This window comes from Zonotrichia albicollis, chromosome Z (assembly GCF_047830755.1).
Source record: "Zonotrichia albicollis isolate bZonAlb1 chromosome Z, bZonAlb1.hap1, whole genome shotgun sequence".
NCBI classification, from domain to species: Eukaryota; Metazoa; Chordata; class Aves; order Passeriformes; family Passerellidae; genus Zonotrichia; species Zonotrichia albicollis.
The window spans coordinates 27485697-27502742 of NC_133860.1; the positions used below are offsets into that span (position 1 = coordinate 27485697).

At 39.3% G+C, this 17046-nt stretch overlaps 1 protein-coding gene across 4 annotated transcripts in view; it reads right to left on the minus strand.

Annotated features, from left to right (window-relative positions):
* TMEM161B (transmembrane protein 161B) overlaps positions 1–15838 on the minus strand; it is a 39308-nt gene extending 23470 nt beyond the window's left edge. Inside the window, exons 1-4 of one of the 4 annotated variants that reach the window (XM_074532173.1) lie at positions 15299–15838; positions 9241–9330; positions 7644–7747; positions 3101–3181 (exon numbers count right to left, since the gene is read on the minus strand). In XM_074532173.1, coding sequence (XP_074388274.1) covers positions 3101–3181; positions 7644–7717 — 155 coding nt within the window. In that variant the 5' untranslated portion in view covers positions 7718–7747; positions 9241–9330; positions 15299–15838. Of the gene's footprint in view, positions 1–3100; positions 3182–7643; positions 7748–9240; positions 9331–13629; positions 13756–15298 lie in introns of all 4 variants that reach the window. The other 3 variants (XM_074532171.1, XM_074532172.1, XM_074532174.1) reach the window with 3 other exon arrangements.
* Positions 15839–17046: the final 1208 nt, after the last annotated feature.

The following is a 17046-nucleotide window of genomic DNA, read 5'->3' on the forward strand; positions in this document are numbered from 1 at the left end:
ATTTCAGATCAATAAAACTTGGTGTTCCCACACTTTAATTATCCCAGAGCCCCACAATCCAAGAGGCACCAACAGAATCTACCTAGGACCATTGAATGCTTTACTTCAAAGTAATTCACAGTAGCTATGGACCTTTTCATAAGCTGAACAATTTTGTATAATAAAGACAATTCAGAAGCAGAAAGCCCGCCTAATATTCTTGTGTTCCCAAAGCCTATAGTATAATACACTGAAGGGTAATATGTGCTGAATAAAATTAACTAAAATTTCACACTACAGCTGTTTCTGAGGCAAATTTTCAAGCAAGCTCCTTGTACCTCCTTTAACCATTTCTCTTTAACTTAGTTCAGACTGAGAGAATGTTTAAGGAGTTGGTATTTCCAAGACTATGGTCCTGACAAGGCAGATTCTTTATTCTGCAAAGTATTTTTTATCATGGGGAGTATAAAACAGATGCATCTTTATTTCTCTAACACTATCTGTTTCACATCTCCTTGCTGGGATGACTCAGAACATGTACATTCCATTTCGTGCAACCTAGATCAGTAAATCCAAACCAACTCGACAGGAACAATACCCACTTAACCATGGTTCTTCACAAACCATAGTCACTTCTTTCAAGGACACAGAGGTACACTCATTCATTAAAAAATAAATTATTATTCATTCAGCAGTTAAACAAGTAAAGCAAACAAAACATCATTTAAGCCTTCACATTACTGCTTCAGTTTCTTTGAAGTTTTATATTCCCCTTTGATTAACTTTCACCATGATACAAACACCTACTACTACTACTACTGCAAAAGACTGGCAAGGCTGAGGAAAGGCAATAAGAGCAAAGGCACAATTATTATGTAGAAGTACAATTGCGTTTTTCAGTTTAAGGCTCCTACGGGTGGATTTAAACTTAAAATTACATAAATTAAGTTATTTCATATATGAATAAATACCACTGGTTATATGGATAATTATAAATTATGTTCTTATTCACTATTATTTTGCTTCATTTTTGTCACAGAAAACTGTTAAGATAAAAAGACATTCTTAATTTTAAGGAATGTTGTAAAAAAAAAATTACTACTTTACAAGGAACAACTTAACCCAGAGAATGGCAGTGAATGATGCTGCACCAAGTTGGCAGCTGGTCACTCATAGTGTTCCATAAGGCTCAGTACTGGGCCCCATCCTGTTCAAGATCTTTATAGATCATCTGGACAAGGGGATGGAGGGCACCCTCAGTAAATTTCCAAACACTAAGTTGGATGGGAATGTTGATCTCCTGAAGGGCAGGAAGGCTCTTGGGAGCGATCTGGACAGCTGGATTGGGCTGACAACAATAGCATGAGGTTCAACAAGTCAAGTACTGGGTCCTGTACCTGAGTCACAAAAAACCCTATGCAGTGCTACAGGATGGGGCAGAGTCACTGATAACTGCCCAGTGGAAGAGGATCTGGGGCTGCTGGTTAACAGTGACTGAACATTAGCCAGCATGGGCCTAGAGGGCCAAGAAGACCAAGCACATCCTGGCCTGTGTCAGACATAATGTGGGCAGCAGGACCAGGGCAGTGACTGTATTCTGTAGTCAGCACTGCTGAGGTCATACCTAGAATCCTGTGTTCAGTTTTGGGCCCTTCACAACCAGAAAGACATTGAGGTGCTCAAGCAAGTCCAGGGACACGGAACTGGGGAATGGTCAGGAGTATAAATTAGATGAAGGGAAGCTGAAGGAGCTAGGGGCTATCAGCCTGGAGAAAAGGAGGCTTACAGGGAGCCTTTTTGTTCTCTACAACTGCCTGAGGGAAGGCAATAGGTCGGTGTGGGATGGTCTCTTCTCAGGGTTAACTAGTAACAGGATAAGAGGACCTAGCTTCAAGCTGTGCCAGGGGAGGTTCAGGATGGACCTGAAGAGGAATTTTTTTGTCGTGGAATTGGATTGGGCTGCCCTTCTTGGGGAGTATTTGGTGGAGTCGTCATTCCTAGAGGTTTTCAACAAATGATTGATGTAGCCCTCAGGGCTGCAATTAACATGTGATCAAAGGTTGATCTCTTTTCCAACCTAAAAGAGGCAAATACAATTGCTAACCATGCTGCTTAAGAGCTAGGAAACAGGAAGAAAAATTAAATTACAATTAACATTATATGAGCAGTGCACAGATTAATTCAAAACTTAAGATTTATAAGGGAGTTCATTCTGGGATAGAAGAAACAGAACTAGAAAAAACCTCCTGTGTTGCCAAAAAGAAAATCACAGTGGATTGTCTGGTTATAAACAAAGCCAATTTAGACATATTTCATCAACATGGGCAGTTCCACCACCTCAAGATGTCTCAGTTCTTGATGCAGCTGTTTGGAACTTCATGTCTGAATACCAGAAATCTATTTCCACCTTAAGCTGGTAAGACAGCTATTCCATCCACTCAGCTGTCTTTTGATAGATTCACAAAGCCTAGCTCTTTTAGCCCCCTTGAGTAAGACAGACTTTTGTTTCCTGGATGATCCCAGCAGCTCTCTTTTCCTGTTCACATACAAATTTTATTTTTCTTGAACACAAGTGATCAGAACTGTACACAGTAATCCAGATAAAGTTCTACGTTGGTGTCTTGTCCAAGAGGATTAATATTTCCCTCTCTCTTCACTAGAAACATTTAATGTAATATATCCTAACAGCCCATTTGCCTTTTTCACAGCTTTGTTAAGAGCAGTGGCTTACAGTAATCCTATGTTAAACTAATATACTCAAATCTTTCTTCTCTCACTTCAAGATGAAAAGCTACAATCCTAAGATTTGTTTCCACAGTTTTTATCTACATGCATACACTCACTAAAAAAAACTTGCCATTGAATTTGCATTTCACAGACCGTTTTGTGGGCAGAAATTAACCAGTTATGCACTATTTGGGAATTTCCAACTCTGTTAAACTGATAAAACATGTTTTGATAAAGAACTGTGACAATTAATGCAAGCAGGGCATCATATGCAACTAGCAGTTTTTAACTCATGCTAAGACAAAAGGTAGGCTGGTAAAGTTACTAGATGAACCATATAATGCTGAAAAAAACCCAAAAGATGGGGGAAAACAAGCTTAAGAAAAGTATTTACCTATCTTTTTTACTTTTCCCTCTTTGCTTCCCTGCAAGAATCCGCAGCTCTTCTTCAGTGGGATGTTGATACCACCGTAAGCTAAAGAAAAAGAAAACCTCAAGTAAAACAATACCATTATTAGCAATTTAGAGCATGGCTTTCAAAAAACTGTATAACACAGATTTATATACTTACTAAGACACCTGTAATTTGTCACTCCTAAGCAAGACACCTTTGTGTATCAGGGCCAACCCTGCCTGAACTGAACAACAGCTAGAGTTCAATTCTCCACAGCAAATGAGGTATTTATACATAACTAGAAAGCTTTGCCACTTTGTCATTCACATGAAAGCTCTTAGGGTCTCTGAACACCAACTTTTAAAGATATCATCAAATACAGCAAACACAGTCATACAAGGTGGGAAAGTTCACTAGAAAAATTATACCACTACAATTACTCATTAGAACCATATTCTAAACAACTTAATAAAGCATATAATATCCCCGCCAAATCCAGTAATTTCCCAGAATCTGAAATATCAATTACCTAATAATCATTACCAAACATAATCAAATGTTTTTTCTTAAGCAGAGCACATCATAATCCCTTTCCTTAAACATTTCTCAGTGATATCTTCAACTTCTACTAGAAAAAGCACTATTAAAAAATCACTAATTTACACATAATTGACCTACAAGTCTTTTCATTTTCATAGATCAATGCACCATTAATTGCTCATTCATTTAAAAGGCAACAAATGGCATGGAAATTTTGAAGAGGACAAACAGAGACGGTTAAGTGTCTAAGATGGTATATTTTACCTAAATTTCTAAGTATGGCAAAAATCTTAGTAGCTGAAACAAGCCTTTTCCACATTCTGTCCTGATGCGGGAAGTCACTACGATCTCCGCGTATCACTATGATCTCCACTCTGAAATGCTGCAGTAAAGGAGACTAAGTATTAACAAGGACAGACATGAGAAATGTGTGTGGAAGTAGAAGGCCACTAATTGTCACACATAGTGACACAGGTCAATACGTAATAAAGGAACCCTCAACCACCACCTTGCATAAAGAAAACTTCACCAAGTAGGACCATTCAAATCCATACTGGTGAATTAGAGATGATGTCAGATGCAATTTCAAAAAGTTAGCAAAGCCAAATTTGGAAGGCATCAAAACTCAAACAATCTCAAGCCATTTAATAACACTTGATTCCCGGCTCCATTTTAGAAAGGCTTCCTTCATCTTGGGAACTCTTCAAGAGAAAAGAACGCTAATACCAGCCAACAAACCATCAAACCATTGCACACTGCAAATTTCTGTTGAAAGAATTCACTGCCAGTTCCAAAACTGAAAATGGCAAATATTACAAAGTTTGCATGAACAGTTTTGGATGGGGAAAAAAATGAACTCAATTTTGTATAAGTAAGAGTGAAAGTTACTTCATTAATTTATTTTTATTATGTATAGTACAGTTGAGGCATCTGTGATTTGCAAACTTTGCTGCAAAAGAGACTTTAAGACTGAGACACAAATAAATCAGAGAAACAAGCTTTGCATCCAAGTCAAACTACTCTGGAGATGGTAACTTCTGTCCTTCACATGACCCAAAGCAACTGTGAAAAAGCAGATATATTCTTCTGCTTTGTCATTTACCACATCACCTTGATCTGTACTTGGGATGCTAATGATGAAAGCCACCTATGTGGTAAAAAACTTTTCAAAATCTTTCCTGCACAGACAGAGAAATGGTACCTAATGCAGCAGAACAGACAAAATTCTTGTTCTGTGTAGCATGCTAACACAAATCAAACCACAAATTATACCACAATTTGCCCCTAATTTTACTACAAAATGACATTGCAAGTGATAGCTAATTAGAACTAATAGGATAAAGAGTTTTGGTATTTTTCAGTTGATAAACCCTACACATCTTGCATTTAAAATCTAAAAACCAAAAGACTTGGACAAACATTTTCATAAAGACAGAGATAATAAAAGGTAGTTTATATCTGTTTTAGCTTACATATGCTTAAAACTGAAATCCCACAACTGATCATAACTGGTTTTGACATATCCAAGTCAGTCTGAATAGCAACAGACACACAGACATGCCCTAGTTAATTTGAAAAAAGGTCATTAACGAATCTACAACAAAACATCCATTTCCCCCTGTATCCTAACATGCCCTGAAAACACAATAGCTAAAATAGCTGAGTGACTTAAAAAGCAGTGTTTTGGTAGAGAATGTTTTATTAGTTAAAAATGATGCAAGGCCTACACAGATATTTAGGCTGGCAAATGTTTCAATAAATCTATTTAATTGCATTCAAGTTCTGAAAATAGCACTGATTGAAAAAGTTCATATTTCTTAACAAATTTATGTAAATTGCTCTTCAAGAGTCAGTGATAGCTATTTATTCCATTAATAAGTAACTACCTTAAATCTGTCTATCCTAACAGTTCTTTTAGATTTTGAGAAGTCTTTGTTTCCTTTTAACAAACTTCCCATGAACACAAACAGCCGTCTTTAAACAAACTAGTCACTTAATGTTTCTGTCTTGTCTGATAACATGCTTATCCTCCCTCCCATTCAGAAAGGACTATCCACAGACATTTCAGATCCGTCTTGCCTGCTAATCCTTTGCAAGCAGGACACTCAAACAAAGTCACTTAAAAACCACTGTTAGATACCAAAGATTAGTTGAAGTTTACTAACAAAGGTAAGGAGGAGCAGGTGATAATTTTTCCTTAGACAGATGGATTGCTTTAGGAGTGTGCCCGTACCTGCACACTTACGTGTGTAAAATCCTCTATAAAACCCAGCCCACCCACACAGGTCTGTCAAATATCACTGGCAAAAAGACTATGGAGAAATGGGTTAAAGATAAAAGATAACCTTAGTTATCAGGTTAACTAAGAAAATAACTGCTTTTCTTTCTACCATTAAAATTCAGATTCTTGTTGCAGCCAATCTTCTGACTTATTCTTTTTTCTAGACCACAGGCTTACTTCTGATTCTTCATACAATTCCTGTATTCAGGGAATTATTCAGAGTGCCTGAAATGACAATATACTAAAATAGTGCTATCAGATACATAAAAGAAACTGAAAAGCAACAGCCAGCTACTAACATGGAAGGCAATAATAAAATTCCCACTAACTTCAGTAAGAGCAGAATTACCCAAGCACAAGTGCTGAAATCCTGCTTGAAGTATTTATCAATCTGCAGATGCACGAAAATAAGTGGAGAAATGGATTTGGAAAATATTTGAACAGCAAACTTCTTCCTATTGCTGGCATGTGGCATGCCTTAAAACAAGGATACAGTAAGTGAAAACTTCACAAAAATTAAGAACACGGGCATAATACTGATAAATTATTTTGCAAGAGCAATTAGATATTTAAATTTTCAAATAAAAGTTTACATCAATCTTAGACATAAAAGGTATAATATACAATTTGGATAACTGCTGATAAAAAAAAGACTCTCACAGTGACACACTTTAAAAATAAATGGTAGCCAGTTTCATATTGATTAGTGTCATGCTCTTTTTAGAGCACAAGAAAGGTGATCAATATCCTGCCAATATGGTTAACAGTGAAACTTCACACAACAATTGAGAGTATGATTCCTGTTTGTGTCATCCACCTGACAACTACTGTTTTCTGTTATATCTAACATACATCTAAACAACATTTACAGTCACTTTTCATTAGCAATTTGATGGGCGATGAAACCTGGAATATTAAAAAGGAACAAGTTGATAATTATGAGATGCAGAGAAAAAAGACAATGCAAAGACTTGTTAATACTCCTATGGAGTACATTATTATTCAAGGATACTCCTTCAGAAAGTAGGCAGTAAGGATCTGATATTCTCAAAATTTTAACAGTTACAAAAGACAGCACTCTACCTGCTAATCATACAAAGTGTTCCTCTTACCAAATGAAAAGACGCAGTATCTATGATTCCTTTTAATATTTAACATAGTGGTTCATATTCAAAACAGCTGCTGTTTTAAATTGTTATTATGGATACAGCGATATAGAGAATGCTCCCCTTGCAACTCATTATGTCTGTTTGATCTATTGCTACAAGAAAGTACTGTACTGAAATTTATATTAATCCTGTCCTTTGACATATTAAAAAGGAATAGAATTTTTAATAAATACCTAAGCACTCTTCATACGCAAGGCTAATCAGGAGGTAGATTATCAACAACACAGAGACAGTGCAGAGGAAAAGAAAACCCTTTTATTCTTCAGTATATTGTATTGAATTTAGCTTTTTAATATTAAAGGATGAACATTGTACCTTTAATATAAGAGCTGAACAACAATTAACTTTGTGACTGATACAATTAATAGCAACAAACAAGTAATGTTCTTTTACAGCAACACTGTCATTTTGCCTTGAGCCCACAAATCACGTGTGACAATGCTATGGTAATAAATTTAATAAAAGTCAATTACTTAAAAAAAACCCAAACAAGATCAGTATGTATTACTTTTACTACCCTGATGCATAATTACCATATTCACACTTATCTTACCTGCCACTACAGAGAAGCCAACGAGCAAGAGAATAGTGAGGTATGATCTTCTGTATGACACTAGCCATTACCATGGTAACCACCAACTGTACACCTATCACACCCTGTAGAGAAGTAAGTTAATAACAAGTCAGTATGTGCTTCAGAAAAGTGTTGAAGTATCTTTAAAAAAAACCAAACTTAATAACAGTCTGTATAACAGGCATGATAACACTGCGGAGGAATTGGGGGAGTGAGCCGGCAAAATACTAAAGCTGTTTAAAAAAAAGTTCTCTGAAACTTGCTACAATAACTTACAAACTTCATCAAAGGGAAAAGGCATTCTCAGGTGACCACAGCTAATCTCCCTGAAGAGGTCTAAGATCCTCCCCCTCATAATGCTGACCCCATTATGTATGTACAGACATTTCCTCTTTGTTTACCTAAATCTGTGGATTTCTATCTTCTCTAATTAGTCATTTTCAAGGACTCCTCTCCACATCATCATCATCCTTACTTTACCAGCTCAGTTCACCACCTTTTCCTCTTGATTTAAGAGTCATCAACTCTTTCCTCTCTAAATCCTAGTCTAAATACCAGTTTGGCCAGACTATTGGCAAAGATGCTCTTGTCCCACTTGATCTGGTGGATACTACTCTGTCTTACCAATCCTTGCACCTCAACAGTGTCCCATGGTCACATAAGCCAAATCCCTTCTACCAACACTTGCTATGCAATGAGCTGTTAACATACAACTCTACATCAACCCTTCCCCTCCCTACCAGCAGTATAATCTTTCATCCTAAATAAAGCACTAAGGAAAGTGCGTGCACTCTTTTCTTCCTTTAATGCATTCTCCCTTAGTAAAACATAAATTGTGTATATACTGCCTTTATTAAAAAACGTAGGCAGATGAAATGTTTTGGATATACATTATTATCTGTAATTCAACACAATTGAGGGAAATAAAGACAGAATAAAATGTTCTTCAACTATTTATAAACACTTTCAATATGTTACCACGTCTCACAAAAAAGTGCCATGTATCAATAAAAGGAGGTGCTACTTCTTTATACTTTGAAGTAACACCTTTGAAGGGCATCAGATACCAGCAAGTTTCTTTGGTGCTCAAGAGTCTCCACCTCCTCCCTCTTTGGAATTTCTACTGCTTCTACACTTTGGTGCCATCAACCCCTTGAGGAATCTTAAAGTGTAAAATCTCACTTTTGTTTATGTTCTGTTTCACTGATATCAGGATCAGGAGCCAATCAGTAGGTATTTGAATGTTCAATCTTTATTAAGGATTATGCATAGTTCTGCACATAGATTACTCAAACCAATTCCACCAGCTTCCTAGCTAAGAGAAGTGCACTCCTAACAAAAAAGTGTTACCAGCTGCATGCATAAAATACATGCTATACTTACATTACTAAATTGCTAAGTATGTACTCTTTGAGTACAAAACAAACCATTTTAAAAATCAAATGTTTCTTCTGACCATCTCACACTAAGCCCTATTACCACTTCCACCCAATGTAAGTGAGAAATCACTGTCCCTTCATCTAGCCTTTCCACTAAGCCATTATTCTCAGAATTCACTCTCTTAGGGTGAACTTACATTAATATTCCTCTAGAATAATGTATTTACTAGAAGCACAGCCTAATCAGATGCCAGTATGTCTCTTCATTTACTCCTAGAGCTTCCTATCTGTAAGGGAAAGAAATTGCCTTAAGACAAGAGAAGGGAAAAAGAAGCAAAAGAGGCAGTTTTTTATATAGGGCAGCAGGTCCACTAGCTGAGCTAAAATACTTACAATTCAAGAGACTACTTAAAAGTGTACCAATAGAAACTAATTTCCTTACTCAAATAAAGCTTGCAGATTGTAACAGAACCCATCAGGAACAATTCCTCTTAGCCACTGAATGCCTTGCTGCACCCTATATACCCATTTCCAGCGGAAATTTATAGTGCTCAATCCCATAAAGTTACTGATGTATTTGATAAAAACAGAAACACCTGCAAACCTTTCTGTGTACAAATAAAAATAACCTAGCAAGTTTTAAGCCACTTGGAAAAAAAAAACAACCAAACCTAAAACCCCAATGATATCTCTGAACTTAATTTTGACTTTGTGAAGGAAATCTCCTAATAACCTTCTGGTATTTTTCTACATTTTAAGCAATTAAAAAATGTATATACATCTATAGACACACCTATGCCACATGTGGGCATTTTTCTAGATTCCTGAAGGTTACTATTTAATCACAAGCAATATACTAATAGAGAAAATCTGTCACAAGAATTTTTTTAAAAAATCCACTGCATTAATCTTCCTGCAATCTAACAAGAACACTAGTCACAGGAACACATTAGACAATACAATGAGTAAAATAACAAGCTATGCGCACAGCACAACTTTTTGCCAACTCTACCTTTCTGCCTGGATGTGTTTACACTCTACTTGTAGGTTAATTAACACATTCCAGAAAAACGTACAACACCCTAAACTACCCCCATATTACAACACTAGAACACATTTTCCCTCCATCCCCAAATACAGGGTTCAATTCAGGCTCTGTCTAGATCCAGTCTCCCCCAACTTCTGAGTCTTCACTTTACACTAATAGCAGTTTAAATTCAAAACAACTAATTTCAGAACAATAAATGAAGATTAGGTGCTGGTTTCCACCAATATCTTACATCCTCTACTTGCACATTAGAGGACACAGGATTCAGATCTTCATCAGAAATCTACAACTTTAAAAATCTACAGTATGAGAAATAGAGTGATATGTGTTTGAGGAAGATGCTCAATGTCAAAGCTGACACTGCAGGGCATTTTGAGGACCTGTGGTAAACAAACCCTGGAACCTACCACTTGATCTGTATTGAAGTAATAAGCACACAGTTGGTGACTGGGTTGACTCAAAACTAAGAGAAACACTACTCACTGTTAAGAGATGAGGAACTGCTGCACAGATTAAATAAAGTGTCTACAGTTACAGAATAGTCTGTGGAATTGAAACCATTCCATAAGGCTTTCAACACTGATTCCACATAGATCCATGTCCTTATCATGCTTCAGCTTTGCAGCTTGAAACTTGAGACCAAGTTCAAGACACTAGAGAGAGAGGTCTGCACTCTGCTGATCATAGACATTTTTGTCAATCTCCATAATACTGGGAAGCATAGGGACCAAAGCTGACTATGTAAGTCAGTTTTTCTGCAAAACACAGGCTGGCAAGCAAACTCCTGGTCAAAAACAAGACTGAAATGGTACAGCCATGCAGCAACAACACAGTCTAATAAACTGCAGTCTGTCTGTCTTTCTGCCACAGAGGAAGATCTTTGATGAGAGGTGTCTCAGAAGTCTTGAGGACTATGTTCACTTCCTGACCCTCCAGCAACCATGGCATTCCTACCTTTGTTTGAGTAACATAACACACTTTACATAAAAGCTTTAAATAAAACATAGCAGAAAACACATTAAGTAGTCCACAAGAATAGTTTCAGCAGTTACACTAATGTGAAGCTTGACAGATTTTGGTAGGAAAGAAATGGCAGGTTGAAAATGCAAGAGTATAAGGTTGAAAAAAGTGTAACCTGGACTTTGGTTTTCAGTCCTTTATAGTACATACCTGACTTACTGATTAGTACAAGGACAAAAACTAAGAATAAGTAATTAAGATAAAGTTACAATACTCTTATCTACACAGTAAGGGTACTTATAAAACACCAACAGCTACCTCACAGTAAGAAAAAAACCCAACAAATTTTTCAAAGTACTTCTACCTAAAGAACATTTTTCTTTTCATCATTACATGATTTATAGAACATGAAATAAAAAGACAGACAAGGTTGATTGTATTATGCAGAGACACCACTCCAGTCTCCTTATTTTGACCTTGCCCAAGGTTATTCCTCCTTACCTGTAGTAAAAGGGCATGGGTTTCCGTCTTTTCTTCCTTTTACCACTTATCTACCTATTACAAATAATTCAAATACCAGCTTTACACAGGACTTTGAAACTACTTGTTCTCATACAGTAACCATCTCCTCCATTACAAGATGAGGGCCTTGAGCTGAAGCCAACTGCTGTTGCACCAGGACTGCAGTAGGGATACAACTGCATGACTGAAAAACAGCTGGTAGAATCCCATTCACAACTTCACCTTCAGAAATTTAATGACCACTGCTTACTTTCTGAAGTGGCAAGTCTTGTAAAAACAAGATTTTAACACAACTGTACTTGAGCATCCTACAGATGTTAATACAGGCCATAATAATATCTTTCAGTGGTAGCACACAAACACACTAATATGGCTGATGATTTTTCAAGTAAGAAACTGAAAAGGTATTGTAATAGTAGTGGCCACCAAGATTTTTAAGAGAATATAACAAATACTCCTATCTCCTGCAATTTTAAAAGTGCAATGGTATTTGTGAGGTCTGGAAGATAAATCTGCTTTGAAATGCCATTTAATAGCTGACACATTACTGCTTTTCCTGGAAATGAGACTTCCCCGTATAATTTTTTCTTCATATGAAAATTTTTCTCCTTATGTCCATGCTAAAGCTCCAGCTTGCAAGAGCAAAATAGTGTTCCCCTGAAACATAAATGCAATTCAGAATTGTTTCTTAAATAGTAGAAAATATTATATAGGATGGCCAAGAAAAGTGAACTTGCTGTACAACATCTTAAAGTGAATGCTTCCTGTGAAAACTATTACTTTCACAGATATCTTTAGTCATTACGATAATCAGCATCCTGAGGCAGTTCAAATCCTACGGTTTGTAAAAATCAGACATTCATACAGCTAATTTTGGAAATCTACGATAAGAGAACTCTTTAAAAAAAATCAGATTTTTACTGTTTTTTCTATTCTCATGACCAAGGCTTCCCTGAATTAAAATTTTCACACACCTATCACTGTTTACAAAAAAGTTGCTTAAACGGGCATGAAGAATACACAAGGTGTTCAATAACATCACCTAACTGCTCACCCTCACAGAGTCTTTCATACCCAAAGGTCACTTCTCTCTTGACCAGTGTCCTTCAACAGAGACAAAGAAGAACCATAAACTGCTGCTCAGAAGGACTCAAACATGCATGACTCCCTTTGAAACAAAGTGATTTGTTTGAAACCAAACAGTTTTAGTCAGTGAACAGCATTTTACCTGACAGTCTTGCTTCATTTACCACTGAGGCTCTCTAAGTACAAGATTACAGAACTAGTGGTCATTAGGCAAACCACATTATTGCTACAGAAATCTTAGGGACAGAAAAAGGGCATTTATAAAAATGCAAATTTATCATTATTACTGAAGAGGCAATACAGAATACCTGTTGCAGTGAACACCAATATATACAGAATATATTATTAAATTATAACTAAAACTAGTTCAGAGAAATTATGTACTACACAGGGAAAAGAAGGTTATACTCCATTATTACTTTTCCAAGATTTTCAAAATTTAGTTTGCCCAGTATTCCCACAAATCAGACAAGTACAAACTACAGAAGTTCCCACTCTCTAAAAGACTGGCTTTTTAAAGAACAGGCTCTGTCATTACAGGAATCATTCCAAGTATAAAAAGTGCGAAGACGTTAACGCCTCTGCTGAACAGTCTAAAACACCATGGTCTTACAAAAAGTTAAGACACTTGTGCAGAGCTTAAAGTCATGGCCTAACTGGCATTGCAACCGCACAGAGGAGTCCTGATAGTCCCATCCCAGCAGGTGCTGATGTTTATAACCTGATTTCTAAGCTTTTGGTACAAAAGAAACTGATGAATGTTTCATTCTCCTGTTGCTTTGGAACTTGAAAATACAGCTTCCAAACAGCACAGAAGTAGACTACCATCTTTTGCCTTCACTTGTCATGGAACCACACACAAAGGTCATTTGCCCACACTGCCAGCACACAGTAAAGAAAACTGGACCTGATCTTTCAACCCCATTAGGCCACACAAGCAAGCACTCAATTACTTTAAATAAGGACCTACACTGAAAGGAAAAACTTTTTTGCTTGCAATTTTCCAAATGTAGCTTCCCATACTAGACCACAGCACTCACGGACTCCTACAAATGAGAGGAGCATCTCAAGGCCTTTTGAATAAGTATTCTAACCCCTGTGGAAAAGAAAAAAAAAAAAAAAGAAAAAAGGAAAAGACTTCATGAGAAAAAAATCATGTTTTTCAAAAATCATAAAGAAATCACAATTCCTTTCATATACAAGAATTTACACTATAAAAACTACTTTAGTGAAACAACATGATTAAACTTTTAAGTAGGAGAACAGTTAAAAGGCAAATTTTATCAAAAAATTTACTTGTAAAGTGCATTTCTTAAGACTTAGATCAATGAACAAACACTGGTGCCATAGCTAAAATGACATATTGACACATTCATATAGTCATATGGAAGAGAAATATATTAATGGCACATACAAAATACATTTTTATACCTGCAGACTCTGTTCCTCATGTCTCAAATATAAGTACATTCAAGGCTAAGCAAATCAATTCCAGTGTTTTAAATGCTAAGACCTAATTACAAAATTCAGCATACCTCTACAGAGATATATCTTAATATAATTTAATATTCATTAAATACTTAGCCTGCTCTACTGAATCAACATATATCCAACAAGGCTACATTGTTAGCAGGAATTACACCAAACTTAATTCTACTGTGTTACAAGGTCATTTATTGTGCACTACATTTAGCCCAATAAATTGTAGCTGTGCTGAAATACTTGCTGCAAATAAGCAATTTGAGGTGGGACTCTTTTCATGAGATCCTCTCCAGCCCCAACTGCACTGTGATTCTACAACACTCACGTGCTGCCATCGCACACATGGCTGTTGTGACATGATCCAGAGCACCAAGAGCGTACTTGTGGCAATGAACAACAAAGCATATGGCAAAGGTTTCTGGATATATCGAAGATCACATACACACTCCATTTACAGAGGATTTAAGGAGACCCGACAAGGCAGTTCTACTCATAGAATCAATGCTGAAAAGAACTTAGGATCATTAAGACCAAATGGCAACCCAGCACTGCCACTGCAATCCCTGAACCTCTAAAACACATCACCGAGCACCAGGTTCAAACGTTTCTAAAACACTTCCATGGATCGTGACTCCATCACCTCGTTGGGCAACTTATTCCAATGCCTGACCACTCAAACAATGAGTTTTCTTTTTTCTAGTATGTGTAGAAATTTGTATTTCCAATCTCTTCCCTTGAGGCCATTTCCCTGCATCTCACTGCAGGCAGGGTAGAAGAGACCAGCCCCCACCCCACTACAATCTCCTGTCAGGTAGTTATAGAGAGGGAAAAGAATCTTGTGCATTTATACAGAGACATCCTAACCCCGCTACAGAGCACTAAGTGCAGTGGCTCACTCTACTTCCCAGCGGAAAAACAGCAGGGAGGGAAACAACCACTGGGCAGTGGAACCGTATCGACATTAGACCGCGGAATGCAGCAGACGCCGCGGTGTTCTGTTCACGAGCGCCAACTGCAGAGCTCGATGGTGTCACTCCGCTGCCTCCCTGCCCCTGACGAGCCCAAACCCCCGAGCTGTCCCAAGAGCCAGGGACCGAGACCTGCAACAGCTTAGTCCCGATTCAAGGGAGGCGAGCGGACTCAGCCGCCCCGCTCACCATGGTGCCCGCTTCGGCCCCGCCAGCCGCCGCTGCCGTCCAGCTCGGCCCCACTCCCGGCACATATATCCGCCCGCTCGCCGCTCCCGACCAGCGCACCCCGAGGTCACGCCGGGATCCCGCCGCCAACAAGGCCCGCCAGAGCTGTCCGACCAGCTGCCTGCGCGGGCGGGGCTCCGGAGCGCTGGGCCGGCGCCGCGACGGACAGCCCCGGGCTCACCGCTCCACCCCCGCCGGCCCGCGACAAGCGGAGAAGGTAGAGAGGCCTGCCACGGCGCACGGGCCGCGGGCCCCTTGGCGACAGCCCTCTCAGGCGTCCCGACGCCAGCCTGTTCCGGGAACGCCACCGCCGCGGCCCCAACCACGTGACGCGGGAGATCGCCCCGAGCGCGGAGTTTCTCCAACTCCCGACCCCCCGCGTGAGGCACGGCACCACTGGAGCACCGGAGAGGAGCGGGCGGAGCGGGGAGGGGTCCGACACGGAGGCAGCGTGAACGGAGCCCGGCGGAGGAGCGGCGGGAAGCAGGAGGTGCGCATGCGCCGAGGTCACATAGCTCTCTCCCGTGCCAGCGCTGCGCATGCGTAGTGGTGCGGACTGAGGTCGGAAGGGTGGCTGGGCCGGTATGCGGTCGTGGCCGCGGTTAGCGGTACCCAAGGGAGGCCCTCCGAGGAACGAGGCGGAGTCGCTTGGCCCGAGGGAAATAGGTGTTCTCCTTACAGAATACTCAGTAATGCGTACTACCTGGCTCGGTCCGAAAGGGGTACACCTGGATAGTCCGTCCCAAAACAGCCACGGGGAACAGTTGCTCAAGTTTTGTCGTAAATCGTGCGGTTTTAAATGCGTCGCTGTAGTCCTTTATGCATGAGTTGGAAACAAATAGGAGCATTCTGCTTGAATAGATAATTAGTATTTCTGTAGAAAATTTTTAACATCTGTTCGTATTTTGTCAAGCTTTATCTGCCTCCTGAGAAACCTAGGAGGGTTGCAAGATGATTTGAGCTGGAAGGATCTGTATGGATAATGTCATTCCAAGCCTGTGCCATGTCAGGGACACCTTTCATCAGAACAGGTTGCTTAGAGTCCTGTCCAGTCTGGCCTTCCAGGGATGGAGTTTCCATCCAGTTTCCCTCACCACGCTCACAGTAAGGAACTTCTCCTTAACATCTAATCTAAATCTCTCCACTTTCAGTTTAAAACTGCTTGTCCTGGTCCTGTCACTATCTGCCTGTGTAAAAATTAATTATTGCTCTTATAACACTATCTTTAGGTGAAGGGGCTCTAAGGTCTCCCAGGAGCTTTCTCTTCTCTAGACTGATGATTGCCAACTTTCTCAGCCTGTCTCTTTTGCACAGGTGCTCCAGTCCTGTGATCACCTTTGCAGACCTCATCTGGACTCACTCCAGGAGGTTCCTGCCTTTCTTGTGCTGAGTACGCCAGAGCTGGACACAAAACCCCAGGTGAAGGTCTCAGGAGGTCAGAACCGACCTTCTCATCCTTCAATCCTCCTCCTCGTCCTTCCATCTGCTGACCAGGCTGGTTAGGATGCAGCCTGGGACATGGTTGTCTTTCTGTGCTCCGCATGCAACTGGTAGGCTCATGTCCAGCTTTTCGTCCGCCAGAACCTTGAAAGAAGGATCTCTGCAGGGCAGCTCACAGTGAATCTAAATCTTGCTTCACACACAAATCCCTAGGGAAAGCTAATGTAGTGAGGTCTCAACAACTATCAGGAAGTTACAAACTCTCTAAT